This window comes from Apostichopus japonicus, chromosome 22 (assembly GCF_037975245.1).
Source record: "Apostichopus japonicus isolate 1M-3 chromosome 22, ASM3797524v1, whole genome shotgun sequence".
In the NCBI taxonomy this organism is placed as follows: domain Eukaryota; kingdom Metazoa; phylum Echinodermata; class Holothuroidea; order Aspidochirotida; family Stichopodidae; genus Apostichopus; species Apostichopus japonicus.
In genome coordinates, this window is record NC_092582.1 from 6,098,039 (window position 1) to 6,113,435 (window position 15,397).

The window sequence follows — 15,397 nt, forward strand, 5'->3', positions numbered from 1 at the left end:
TTGATACAAATGCAAATACTGCAATAGACCTCAAGGATTCCCCTACTCCTCTTATCTTCACATAACCATGTGCTGTATGCAATTGATTCTTCCTAACAGTATATGAAAGTATGATCATTGATTCTTCCTAACAGTATATGTAAGTATGATCATTGATTCTTCCTAACAGTATATGTAAGTATGATCATTATCTGAAGCCGTGCAGGTGCTCATGCAGACGAGCTTACTGAGATCAGAGTAAAACATTGATGTCAAAGGTCATCAGTACTGACTGTAAATTTGATCATACTAAAAATTGAAAAAAATATTCAAAACAGATTTTACTGGCAGTTCTTTCTGAGTATCTCCAAATCATTTCCAGCCGTTTTAAGTGTTGAATTAGACAATTCAATATTTCAAACGGGGAAAACTTCTTTGTGGTTGGCCAAAAAATGACAAAGCTGGAAAATCAGCGACCATTATTTGACTTTTCTATCACATTTCGGGCTCATACTGATGACCTATATAAAGTAGATAAGGTGATGGGAAATGTAGAGGAATTTTATGGATTTAGCCATGATTGATTTCATTAAGGCAGTTCTTTGAATTCATGATTTTGTGACCAATTCATGATAGAATGGCTGCCAGACTACCTGCATTGTCTATTACTAGATGATCTTATCATAAACCACCCCTTCCCCCCCCCCCCATCCTCTGCAACAGCCTCCACACCAGCCCAGAGAGGTACATATGAGAATGTGGGGGGGGGCCGGGAATCTTGACTGAATTTCTCATTTGTTTACATATGGAAGCATATCAAGAACAGCGGCAGTGTTTTCTTTCCTTAAAACATCGGCATTAAGTTCCCTTAGCTTCAAACCATGGTCTTGAGGAGGTCTTACTTAACTGTTGAACTAGTTCGCAACATGTTTTATACTGTATATTTGGCACAAAACCTACCAAGGCACTAACATTTAGCAAAAAAAATTAATATTCATACCAAAAAAACAATAACCTTCACAACATCGTACACAAACAAAAGCAAAAATAAAAACATAGTTTTCAAAAACAGATGTCTCTTCCTGTATTTCTGTTCTGTTTAATCAACCATTCATAAGGTGTACAACCTCAACATCGGAACCTCCTTTGTATAAATGATTTAATCTAGTAATAATAACTAAATTCACTGTCCTAATTAATACTTACATCCATCAATTAATTTTGCCATCACACTTCTGTATGAAATAATGGCCCTTCCACATTCTGTAGCACAGTGTTGAACATCACTGCAGCGATATTCAAACAGACATAATTTAAAGTACTAATCCGAGACAAATTATCACCTTATATAACATGTTATGACCAAAACAGATTGATAAGAATATTCTCATATCTTATTGTGATTTGACGGAAAAAAAAAGAACACACCTAGCCAAATAAAACAAAACGAATAAAGTCATATTTTTTTTTTATGCACTCTGGTAATACAATGTCCAACCTTTAGTAAGTTGCAAATCTCAACAACAACTAACCGAAAACAAAATAAACACCAAGTCCTATCGGTGAGTGCCAATGATTCAGAACCCAATTCACCTATTTATCCACCGTAAGAAACTAAATGCAGGGCTATGGATGTAAAGCTAATGCAGTAATACATCCATCCACAGGTGATTTAATAACCTAGCACGAAGAGGCTGCCGTAATGACCTCTTATAAAGAAGCATTAAAGCTCACAGACCCTACCTACCTCCAGAGTGGTGGCACCCAGCTAGCCACCCACCCCTCCCCCATCCAAGGATATAAATATGGCACCAAGCATGCAAAGTTTTTTTTTTTGTCAACCACTTGGTTAAAAGGTATAACAGTCCATGCAAAAGAGAGATTTAACTATTATGATTTAACAGAAAGAATGGCACCAAACACACTGGACTAAATTCAAAACCTCAAAATAACCTGATCAAAAATGAAAAAGCAAATTCTACACACCAACACCAATGTATGACATATAAATTGTTCTTAAATTTGACCTTATGCATGAAGATTAACAAATCCCTTCATCTCCCCCACCCACCCACTCACCACCCACACCCCCTCACAACAAAAAAGGAAGGGAAAAGGCATAATTGCACCTGTTCAATAGAACTGCCCAACATTTCTTAATTTGATCTCTACAACCCCACCCCTCAATCATGAGATGTTCTTGAGCACATAGGCTCTCTACGTTTGATATATTTATCGGCTTTTCTCATGCAAGCCGTAGGATTTTTCTTTCTCTTTTTCTCGTCTCTCTAGTCACCTGAAAGGATATTATAACGTAGACAGGTCAAGTTAATTTTAACATGAAAATAACAAGAGATTACTGAACATTAACTAACCCAAACCTATAAACTCTCCCTCACTCCCTCCGTCCACCTCCCCCTACAACAAGATAAGAAAGACAAAAATCAAATCAAAGAACAATATAACAAATTACATTTAGGAAGCAACAAAACCGGTATAATTTCATTATTTTATCATTTTTGTTCATAGATATTATATATATATAGGTTTATATACACACCAAAGAAAGGATTGATTCATACCACTGTGGCATTGCACGTTCTCTTCAATACTTGGAAATTAACATATTTACCAGCTCAAGACATGTATGCAATAAAAAGGTTCTGTCCAACCTAGACTGATAATGTAAGGCAAATGTTCTATCACTATATAATACACCAAACCTGAAAAAATCCCTTTGTCAATGGCTTTATATTTTTCTCTATGCCAATTTCATCTTTTATCTTTCAGCTGTGCAATTAAACATGCACTGATGATGCAATTTTATTAATTTGTTAAGGAGGAGGTCGAGGAAGGGAGTGATGGTGGGGGAGGGGAGGGGAGGGAAAGGGGTTGTCAGCCCCAAAACTCTTTCAACATCAGATTGAGGAAAGTAAGTCATTTCTGATCTTAGTTTAACAATCGGCTGAAGTAAGTCCCCAACGTCATCCTGAAATATGCTAGAAAGTAAGTCACATAATGGTCAGTCACGTTCAACAAGCACATTACAATCATCGTCAACCCAGCATGCATGTCTCATCTTTGAGAAATTTTTTAATCGTCAAACTTTAACACATCTCACAACTAGGAATTATCTGAAGGGTACGGACCTAACTTAAGCATCCTTGCCTGTACTCCTTCTAGCACTCATTGATTACTCGTAACCATACTCGAGACACATTTTGAAATCCAGCATTGGTACAAGATGAAGTATTTGTACTCTAGCTTTGTACTCGTACTGCTAACAACCCTACGTGTACTCAAAGTCATGTCATTGTACAGATCAATAAAAGTATACCCACTGCACCTTATGGAGTCTGGTGACAGAGTTCCAAGCATTCATACAGTCCATTGCATGATCAGTTATATGGAGTCAGGTCACACATGGTGGTCCTTTAAACTGAGTGTAAAGAATTTTGAAAAACCACTGCTTTCACAAAGCTTCTCAACACACACCTTCCCTCCCTCCCCCCCCCCCCCGCCTCCCCACACCCAATCCCCATCATATTTATCAACCCTCTTCAAATGTTTTTCTGCTTATTTGATATAACAAAATGGAACATAGATGAAACAAAATGAACATAGATTGAAATGTCTTACCCAATCTTTCATTCTAGCATACAACCATCAAATTTCAGTCTTAACAAAATATAATTCGTACAATTTCTCCAGCCAAGTTCGAGAAAACCAAACCCTTTCTGGCAGGCAGGGAATAAGTTTCTACTCAACGTTTGTGTAGCAGCTCTGAATTTTGTCTTTTATAAAACACCATGGTTACCATGTACAAAAAAAAAAAACCACTACTAATCTTAGAATGTGTATAGCAAAGTGACAATTTGCATAGCATTTTGCAATGTGAAACTGGATACGGTATTCCCTCTGTAGTAAATGTCTCCACTGTGACCTTAAAGGGTGTGAAGACTCGCGCACAAAGAAACCTTTCATGCCGGGAATCTGACCTAGTTTCGAATGAGGTGTAACAGAAGTGTTAGACACCACCACCGATCCCAGAAAATACACACACAGCTTGCTACCGTCGGTAATTAGACACTAGTGTACAGTCAATACATACAGCTACGGTCAATACCCACAACACAGTGTACATAGCAGCAATGGACATCTCAGGTCCAGATAACAGATAACAAGGTATCACGTTTCATTACTGTCTGCACTTTGTAGCGACAAGAAGAAAACTTCACTTGCAAGCAATGGAAAGTTAACTTTTTCAGAGCGCGGCACGCGGTTTGGGGCGAGTCTTCAATGCCTTTAAACAGGAGGTGGCTTAAACAGGAGTCAATCCCTAAAAAATTATTTTTTGATTTGTGAAATAAATCAGTTTCTCTTTTGGTACTATCTTGTCTTCAAATTGATCCCTTGTTTCATTTTCTTCAAATATTTGCAGACTTTTGTGAGCTTAAATGTAAGATACATCCCCAAAAGTTAAAAAAAGTATAATTCTAAACTGACACACACAATACTTAATTTCAAGCAAATTAGTATACGATGATTCTTTCAGCATTTTTGATGTACAAATACTCCATCCATTCTTTCTCATCTCTCAGAAGAAAATTCCAAAAAGTTGGAATTTTACTTCGCTGTGTTCCGCTCGCCTTCGTTCAACTCCGATGGACAATCACTCATTTTGTCAATCTCTCAACCTCTCGTATGCACACCAGGCCATCGGTGGCTGTCTGAAGTTTTTTTTCAGCATTTTGAAAATCAATTTGAAAAGTCGATTCACTCTGCTTTCAATTTTGATGTACCCAGACAGAATTGGAGAAATCTGTCCACCATAAGAGCGGCCACGCAGTCAATCAGTAGTACCTTCAACAGGAGCGTGCGATACTGTAAACAGAAATTAAAAACTTCTGGTCAAAAATTACCGAAATTTTTCCTATTGGTTTGTGAAACAGTCAACATAAAGATTGTATTGATAAAGTTAATCATGCATGTGGTAAGTCCCGGTGATTGTTGGCAACAGTATTAGTGTAAATTACTTGTAATGACCAGCATCCACTTCAAAAAACATAAAATCAATAGAAGTTAACTTATCATTCAAACTGATATGTCAACTTTAAGGAATTGTTAGGAACCATACCTCGAAAGGCAATTAACAACAGATAGTAACATAACTCACAGGCAGTTAACAACAGATATTTAACATACCGCACACAATATTAACAACAGATAGTGAACATGTCTCACAGGGAAATAACAACAGATAGTTAACATACCTCACAGAGAAATAACAATAGATAGTGAACATAGATCACAGGCAATTAACAACAGATAGTTAACATACCTCACAGGTAATTAACAACAGATAGTTAACATAGATCACAGGCAATTAACAACAGATAGTTAACATACCTCACACAATATTAACAAAATATAGTTAACATGTCTCACAGGGAAATAACAACAGATAGTTAACATACCTCACAGGGAAATAACAATAGATAGTGAACATAGACCACAGGCAATTAACAACAGATAGTTAACATAACTCACAGGTAATAAACAACAGATAGTTAACATACCTCACAGGGAAATAACAATAGATAGTGAACATAGACCACAGGCAATTAACAACAGAGAGTGAACGTACCTCACAGGCAATTAACAACAGATAGATAGTTAACGTACTTCACAGGAAATAACAACAGATAGTTAACATACCTCACAGGCAATTAACAACAGATAGTTAACATACCTCACAGGTAATTAATAGCAGATAGTTAACATACCTCACAGGCAATTAACAACAGATAGTTAACATACCTCACACAATATTAACAAAATATAGTTAACATGTCTCACAGGGAAATAACAACAGATAGTTAACATACCTCACAGGGAAATAACAATAGATAGTGAACATAGACCACAGGCAATTAACAACAGATAGTTAACATAACTCACAGGAATTAACAACAGATAGTTAACATACCTCACACAATATTAACAAAATATAGTTAGCATGTCTCACAGGGAAATAACAGATAGTTAACATACCTCACAGGGAAATAACAATAGATAGTGAACATAGACCACAGGCAATTAACAACAGAGAGTGAACGTACCTCACAGGCAATTAACAACAGATAGATAGTTAACGTACCTCACAGGAAATAACAACAGATAGTTAACATACCTCACAGGCAATTAACAACAGATAGTTAACATACCTCACAGGTAATTAATAGCAGATAGTTAACATACCTCACAGGGAATGAACAACAGATAATTAACATAACTCACACAATATTAACAACATATAGTTAACATGTCTCACAGGGAAATAACAACAGATAGTGGACCTATCTCACAGGGATTAACCACAAATAGTTAACATACCTCACAGGCAATTAAATAACAGATAGTGAACATACCTCACAGGGAAATAACAACAGATACTTAACATACCTCAAAAAGAATTGACAACAGACAGTGAACCTACCTCAGCTGGAAACTCAATCACAGAAAACTGATCTGAAAATTCAGGCACTATTCCCAGTGTGAGAGACACGATTGAAATGATTGAAAACATCAGGCTGTATAGAAGGGGTTTGTTATCTTTCAAGCTCTCCATAAACGGGTGACCCTAGAAGTAAGAAAGAAAATTGGAAATTGAGGGAATACATCAAAACAAACTGCCACTGTTGATAGCCTAGTTCAACATAATGAACGGTTTCTAAGATTTCATGTTATTTCCATATCCTTGTTTCCAGGGTAAATTTCAGTCTTTAAATCTGTAGAGATGTTTGGAGAGCATATTGCATGCAGTGTTCCCCCCCCCCCTTTCCATTCCCCTACGTGGTACCAGACCATCATCCCCTTTGCCTATATAGTACCTAGCCTATATAGTAACTAGCCTATATAGTAACTAGCCTATATAGTACCTAGCCTATATAGCCTAGCCTATATAGTACCTAGCCTATATAGTACCTAGCCTATACCTAGCCTAGCCTATATAGTTCCAGACCAAACAGTTAGTTTCTCATGTATAGACGAATCGACTTCCATAGTAAACAGAACAGACAAAATATTATAAAGGTAAAGAAAAGAAGAAGAAGACAAAGAATGTGGCCTCTGACCTTGTAGTTAATAGCAAATGTGTTGACTTGGAGCATCATAGATATTATGTACACAGTGCTGTTCAGAATATTTGGTTGAAATTCTGCATCTAAATCTGGAAAGCCGGATTCCCTGGTAAAATAAAAAGAAAGAAGAAAATTAAAAAATGGATAAAGTCCTAAATAGGATTTTCTTTGAAAAGCAGTATACAATTAACTTATGAAGGGCAGGGCAGATCCAGGATTCTACACAGAAGAGTGTGACCCTGAGGTCCTTGAAGGTAACTGGCAAGAAGGGTGGTATGGGGGACCAACCCCTCCACCCCCCCCCCAAAAAAAAATCAAAATTGTAAACTAAGAAACATACTCTACATTCCACAAACTAACTGGAGGTTGTATTTATGCAGGTTGCAAGAAATACATCACCACTGTTTTAATCTTAATTATAACAGCAATATTTAATTATTTAATTACTTAATTATAACAGCAATACTGGTGTTTTGGTCGTTAGTATGCTTGGTTGAAAAAGTCAAATTGCTTGTTTCACATAAATGCATCTAAGCCAACTTCTAATAAAGGGAATTTGAAATATAACACATTGTGAAACGCTGCACAATACCACTGCCATCAGAAAGACCACATCGATTTTATAATCAAAACAAGAGTGAGCTGCATTCCCTAGCAACAGTTTGAGAAGCACATGTTGCTACAATTTATAACACAAGCATGGTATGTTTCAAATGTGAAGTGCAAAGTTTTACTAACCTTTCGGGCATCCTTAATTTTGCTTCAGAGACTAGTTTCATTAAGCACCAGAAATGGACTCCAAACTGAAGTAGAACAGTAAGGACCGTATACAGGTTGAAGATGTTAGGTAGAGGTCGGTTCTTGGACAACGTCTTCAAAGGCTGAAATGAAGCGGAAACATATCTGTATTAGAGCAAATCGATCATGATCAAGATGCTAAAACCCAAAAATGAATTTGGGAATAATTCTCGAAAGGAAATTCGGTATTCTGTCGTTAATAATCATTAATATTGCAGAATTCAAGACACTTTTTTTGAATATCAGACCTCCCAGCGGCCCTTCCACATAATGACGGTTTTTTAAAGGCTTCGAACATGAAAATAAATGTTTTTAAAGGTCGGAAATAAAGTTAATTTGTAACATACTCACCACCTATGCCCATTTTTACATCATCTGTGGCCCTTATTTAAAATACCTGACTTACATTAACTGCTGTTTGCGAGTCTGTTTTGTAGCACTGCATGAATCATGCCTGGCTGTCCACAGAAACTTAATGGGCACTGGTTAGCATGACTGAATGCAATATTTCCACTCTAAAACTAAATCTTTAAAATATTTTAAACTTAATATAAAAATAAAGGTTCAAAAGGTTTCAAAGAGTATTTTTCAAAAATAAAGAGCCGTTTCTTAAATAAAGGTTTTTTTAAAGGTTTTAAAGGTTTTGCTGGGAGATCTGTGATATATATAAGCTATTGTACTTCTTACCTTAGACCTTGATATGAATAGGAAACAGCCAGCCAATAGAAGCCCCTGTAAAGTAGCTTGACCATCACTGAACTTGACACCATCTAAATAGAGCACACTTTGACTGTACGCCAATATGAGAGCATTCAGTGCTAATATTTTAAACATCTGCAGCGTGGTCACTAAAGTACAGCGACCCTGCTTGACAATATGACAGACTGTAACAGAGAAGAGAAACGGTTTCGTTATCGTTTAGATTCGTACGTATTTCAATCCTCAATCCCAGAGCTACGAAAAAATGTCAAATTATACGCAGAAATGCTTTTTGACTGAGAAAATGGATGACGGCATCACCAGTGAATTTAACTAGCAGAAGCTAGAATAGGTATGCATAGTGATGAGATTCATAGTGATGAGCATAGAGTATGCATAGTGATGCTGGCATCACCAAAAATTGACCTTATCAAACTATATAGAATATACTCCAGATGAGAATGATGATGTTTGCATCGCTAATGACAGAACCACCACAACCCACAGAATCTAGTGAAGGTGTGCATAGTGATGCTGGCATCACCAAGGATTGACCTCATCAAACTATATAGAATCTACTCCATATGAGAATAATATCTGCACTGCCAATGACGGAAGCACCACCAATTACAGAATGTGGTTTAAATGTTTATAGTGATGCTGGCATCACCAAGGTTTGACCTCATCAAACTATATAGAATCTACTCCAGATGAGAATAATATCTGCATTGCCAATGACGGAAGCACCACCAATTACAGAATGTGGTTTAAATGTTTATAGTGATGCTGGCATCACCAAGGTTTGACCTCATCAAACTATATAGAATCTACTCCAGATAAGAATAATATCTGCATTGCCAATGACGGAAGCACCACCAATTACAGAATGTGGTTTAAATGTTTATAGTGATGCTGGCATCACCAAGGATTGACCTCATCAAACTATATAGAATCTACTCCAGATGAGAATGATGCCTGCATCGCCTATGACTGAAGCGCCACCAATTACAGAATGCAATTTAAATGTTTATAGTGTTGCTGGCATCACCAAAGACTGATTCACAAACTATGCAGAATCTACTTCTGATGAGAATGATGCCTGCATCGCCAATAACTGAAGCACCACCAATTACAGAATGCGGTTTAAATGTTTATAGTAATGCTGGCATCACCAAAGACTGATTCACCAAACTATGCAGAATCTAAATATTTAATGACAGTGATGCTTGCATCACCAAGGACTGACTGACTCACCGCACTGTATAGAATCTAGTTTGGATGTGAATGGTGATGCTATACTGGCATCGCCTAGCTTCACTATCTGAGGCTGATCTTGTTCTTCCAGCTCCTTCATCATGGCGTTTAACTTTTTCTGGGTCTACAAACAAAACGTTGAAACTGAGTAAGTTTAAGATCTCTGTAATGCAGTATATTATCAAAAACAGGAAAAACATAGCTTCCTTTTCTCTCTCATATGTAAAATTTGGATTCCACTCACCCGTGTAAGATCTTCTCCCCTGGCACGACGAGGGCCAGCCCTTCCAGCCAAGTGCCTGGTTTTGTCTTCATTACGACCTTTGACCCCATCGTTCTTATGTGACCTGGCGTCGTCTTTCAGCTTATGGTTATCGGACCTTCTTCTGGCTGATACAATCTGGAGAGGTTTCACACTGTCAGCAGAAGAATTATCTACGGATGTACCGTCCGTCTGATGAAAGAGGTGAAAAGAAACAACTTTAAAAGGACAGTGTCTAACATTTGCAGTATATTTTCACCACAAACTAGTAGAAAGACATATCTTAGAAACATGCTATATTGCAAATATATGAATTTATAAAGTTTAGAGCTAGTTTGGGGGAATTATTGCATCTGGCAACTCAAGAGTGACATTGTCATGGCAACAGGGCTGAAAATATCTTTGTGTGTAAAGTACCATGTATACAAGGTAAGCATATATATGCATGAATGTGGAACAGGACTCCTCCATTCACCGAAACAATAAGTTAGGTACAGATCCCTTTCCACCAATTTGGTTCAGGATATCAGTTTCTTCAATTTGCAGATGTCGCAAACATTTGTTCACTACTCCATCATAGTGTCTGCTACACATAACAGTACTGGGAACAACTATGACACCCTACAGAAACAAGTGTTTTAGTGTTTTCTTGTGAATGTTCTTCAAGGACGAATGGTATCTCCATAGTGAAAAATGTGAAAATACTTATTAAAATGATTGTAATGAACCAATCCTACAACACATTTGCATAGGTTTTAGGAGACATTTCTCTGATATAATATTATTGCAATTTATTATGTAAGTGGAACTTTGAACATTTCCGTGAAAAAAATTGCGGTAAATTGAGTATTAACATTATACAAACCTCATCTTTGGGTTTCTTCCTATGGTTAAGAGACAATGGTGCTTTTGACAATAGAGCGACACCTGAAAATAAAGGAAAAACATTTGGTATGAATATTTATGAGCATAGATGTAGCTAATTGGGCGAAGCAAGAGTGCGTCTATGGATATGCATGACAACCCATGATAGCAGACATGACAACATGACCCAGACATGACAACATCACTTTAACTCACCGACATGAGCATGCTTCAGAGCGCCTACGTCATTCGTACCATCTCCACACATGAGGGTTGTGAATCCCTGCTTCTTCAGGGTGGTGATGACCAGTTCCTGGGAGATTTAAGGAAACCAGCCAAGAGTATATATAAATTTTTTTTTATGTACTGTAATCAAATATTGTAACTCGCTGCCCGACACTCTTCAAATAAACATAAATAAGTAATGGTCTTGCTATTATTATGTTTCAGTATGGAATTTTCTTATGTTAATCTCCTTAAAGTCCTCATAAAGCTACCCTGGAGGTAGCCTCCACCCACCCCATCCCCCCTCCCTCCAGATTATCAGGCAGCTCTACAGTTATTTCACTGCAGGAATATACATTACCTTCTGCTTAGGTGCCACTCTTGCAAACACTTTCACATACGGTAACAAAACATTGAAAAATTGTTGATTGGTTGAGTTGAAGTGGGTGAGAGCCTGAAAGAGAAGAGAGAAGACATTGCTGTTTCGTTGGCAAACTGACAAACCACGGTTTCCTATCAAACAAAGTCACTCCAGGGTTCCCGAGCCAAGGGGACAATCCACAGCTAAATACAAACATTATGGGTTGGTAAAATTCAACAAAATAGACAGATCTTCAAATACAAAATGACAGTGAGACACTCCTTAAGCATTTTAGATCGTTAGAAATGATACCAGGCCTGTTTGGACGCAGGTGAGAGTGCTATGGATTTTGCTACTACGGTCATGAGCTTTGATTTTAACATGCTCTGCATCGCCATGGTTACTTCTCAAGTCTGTCTATATTACTATAAAAGTCTGGTAAAGAAAAGAAATACTTTCATAGCATTACACTTCCATACTGAATATTCAAGACTTACCTGACCCGTGATACAAAGGTCATACTGATAGATGAGGTCCAGTTTGCCTTTGGCTGGTACCATCGGTAGGATGACTGTGTCGTCAATTGACTGCCAGTGCCATTCCTCGTCTATTGTAAATATAATTAAGGAAGACATTGTTTTTTATTTGGTGATGCAATAAAGGCTCAGGTACTGATAGTAAGTCTTTGCTTAATAAACAAAAAAATATGTGCAATTTAACAATCCTAAATTACCATGTTATATACATAAAATTATTGGATATCACATTTCATAAGTTGACATGCTGCTCTGTACAGCAAAGTGCTACTAAATCCAGTGTTACAAGAATAAAGAACCATTCCTCGAGTGTGTTATCTTACGTCAATTCAATTATTGAATATTTTGTGTAATACCCTGATAAGTAATTCTGATGGGAAAGGTTTTCCTTTTTAGTTTTCTAAGTTGTGATTAAGAAAAAAACCCATTCCTACTTTGTTATCTGATGGAAATATAAAATTAATGAGCATCTTGAATAATACTCACATTAAAATGATATAACAATACTCACATTAAAATGATATAAACAACATTTTGTTACTCTAAATATTTGAACACTACTTTGTGGTTAATTCCATTTAACTGTCTATCTTTTAATACTTTATTCCAATTCCCTTCTATCAGTTCAAATCCAAGCAAATCCCAAAGTAGTTGCAATTTATATTTCTGCAATTTTAAGCTGAGTGATAAAATTTCTCCCTAGTCCAGAGCAAACTTAGAAGGTTTTTCAGTTCCATATTATTGAGACCAAAAAGCCACCCTTCTTTATTGGAGACGACCAAATATTGGAGGAACAAGAAAACAATTTCCCTCATGACAACTCCATGGGACAAGTCAGCATCAGTGTGTCAATTTTTAGGCCAAGGTAAGTTTATGATTTATGGTAAATACTGTCTCTTAAAGAAGGACATTTATGGTGGGAACTCACGAAAGTTATTTGGTTCTGTAAGGACAAGTGTAGCTTGTTTTCTGGTGAACCGCAGTTCCTTGGCAACATGACAAGCTGTGAGTGGGTTGTCGCCGGTAATCATCACAGTCTAGGAAGAAACACAGAGAGGACTACATTTATCCATTTGAAAGCCACAATTGGTAAAACACATTTATATGTCTAAAAGAGTTACTGCTAACAATCTGCATTACAAACTACTATATTCAAACTTAAAGGATGACCTCATGCACAAACTTAAAATAAAATATATCAACTAGAAATAATTATTAACAGTGTGGGTGTATATATCACAAACAAGTGTTTGAGAAATGATTTAAATTATCTGAGACTCATCAATTTTAATTATCTTTGACTAATCAATCTTAATAATCTAAGACTCATCAATCTTAATTATCTTAGACTCATCGATCTTAATTATCTGAGACTCATCAATGAAAGTGACTGAACTACCTAGTCTAGCACACTCTCCATTGAGTCAACTCATCACAAGCAACACAACAATCAAATACAGAAAAACGTCAAGCATGCATACCCATGACGACAACAACAACAAATTTACAAAAGCAAAGATAATATTTGCTAGTACAGGATTCAAACCAGTGCCCTCACGGTGATAAGCACTGAACCTGAGGTCCTTGGTTCAAATCCCACTCAAGCCAAAAATTTCTTTGCCTTTTGCAAACCTGTCTCAAATGTATTGGCCAGTTTTGCATAGTTCATTTACGTGCATAAAAAGAAGAAAAGTAAAAAAAAGAAAAAAGTTTCCATGTTTTCTTATAAGAAGAGCTGAAGCCTGTCACACTCTTTAGTAAAGCCACTAATTAAGACACTAATTAACATTCTAGCAGGATTAAAAAAATATCATACTGCCTTAAATTATAAACAGAATTGAAACAAAAAGTAGCCAAATGTATTTCCATGCTCACATGATGAGAGGCCTGCTGGATCTCTTTGATGGCAGATTTCGAGTCTCTCTTTAAAGGACAGGATATGATTACGAAGCCATCAAATTCAAGATCTCTCTCAACTTCCTCTCTCTTCAATTGTCTTATCTGAAACCGAAATAAATGAGAGAAAATAAATGATAGGAAGGATGATTGACCAAACTGCGCATCGGCTAAGAAATCATGCGTAGGTGGTTGTATTAAAATACGAGGGTCTCATGTTTTGGTTCTAGCTGGTTCTGGCTCGAAAATATCCAAAATAAATGTTGAAACAGACCGGAATGAATCATGTTGAAATCATCACAACATGATTGCAAATTCTTTCCTGGTTTACTTACAAGATTATGGAGAGTGCAATATCTCTCATGAAACACTTTAAATGAAACTCTCTACATAAGGCCTTTTTTATCTAACCGACATAATTATGTATCATACATATTCATTCTTGTTCAAAGAATAAAAAATTCAAAGAAAGTTATTTGAAAATGAAATCCACTTGTCATACTCCATTTCACAGCTGGTTCTGTTTCTCTGACAAACAAAACTGAAACTGATTTTATTTTTGTTTCAAATGCACAAGCCAAAAATAAATAGCACTGATATCACATGTGACTGACACATCAAAGTTCCTTTGCTTATCAATTTTTATTTTCTTTCTGATATGAGTTTAGGTTTGTAATCATTTTAAAAAATTGTGCTATATTTTCTTGGTTTTTTAACCTGGCCACTTACAAATACAGGCATTTATACAGTTCTGTTAATAAAGTGAGTTATACAATCACTTCGATATCACACCTGAGAAGAGCTGAGATGACCGATCTCTCTGTGGCCCAGGGCCAGGACTCGAGCGCCTTGGCGAGACATCTCAGAATGGACCGAATCATAATCGTCAGGGACGGAGGTAAACTGTGGGATATGAAAACTCTTCAACATTAAAGGTTGCATTGTTGAATTTAAAGATCAATTGTATATCTACATCAGCACATTTTTTTAAAGTTTTTTAATTTTTAAAGAAAAGGCAAACCAAAATTCAATCTTTAGCTTATATGATAGAGATCGTTATGATGAACCACTCCTCCAAACAGAAAAAAATGATAACAAATAAATCAATAAAATCAATAAAATAAAAAATATATAAATATTGTGCCCCATTTAGGAGATATTCTAATTGAAAAGTCAGCCATTTTGTTAATTTTGCAACGTCATAGTACCACTTAAATTTGGAGCTGCTAACTTTCCCTTGGAATTTTTTCTTATTTTCAAGGTAGAATGTTACCAGTGATGACACTGAGCTAAATGCCATCATTGGGACATGTTAATAAGCTCCAATATTTTAGATTTGAAAAGCACATCTCCATTACTGAAAGTAAATAGTGTATCAAAA

General features: G+C 36.4%; 1 protein-coding gene across 1 annotated transcript in view; it reads right to left on the bottom strand.

The window, feature by feature from the left end:
* Window positions 1-1,038: 1,038 nt before the first annotated feature.
* The window catches only part of LOC139963932 (endoplasmic reticulum transmembrane helix translocase-like), a 28,537-nt gene continuing 14,178 nt past the window's right edge, over window positions 1,039-15,397 (bottom strand). The window contains exons 14-27 of the mRNA XM_071965169.1: window positions 14,809-14,919; window positions 13,996-14,121; window positions 13,049-13,157; window positions 12,082-12,191; window positions 11,585-11,677; window positions 11,215-11,311; window positions 11,000-11,061; window positions 10,117-10,326; window positions 9,873-9,996; window positions 8,607-8,803; window positions 7,860-8,002; window positions 7,116-7,227; window positions 6,479-6,622; window positions 1,039-4,863 (exon numbers count right to left, since the gene is read on the bottom strand). Of these exons, the coding sequence (XP_071821270.1) occupies window positions 4,756-4,863; window positions 6,479-6,622; window positions 7,116-7,227; window positions 7,860-8,002; window positions 8,607-8,803; window positions 9,873-9,996; window positions 10,117-10,326; window positions 11,000-11,061; window positions 11,215-11,311; window positions 11,585-11,677; window positions 12,082-12,191; window positions 13,049-13,157; window positions 13,996-14,121; window positions 14,809-14,919 (1,746 nt within the window). The 3' untranslated portion in view covers window positions 1,039-4,755. The remainder of the gene's footprint in view (window positions 4,864-6,478; window positions 6,623-7,115; window positions 7,228-7,859; window positions 8,003-8,606; window positions 8,804-9,872; window positions 9,997-10,116; window positions 10,327-10,999; window positions 11,062-11,214; window positions 11,312-11,584; window positions 11,678-12,081; window positions 12,192-13,048; window positions 13,158-13,995; window positions 14,122-14,808; window positions 14,920-15,397) is intronic.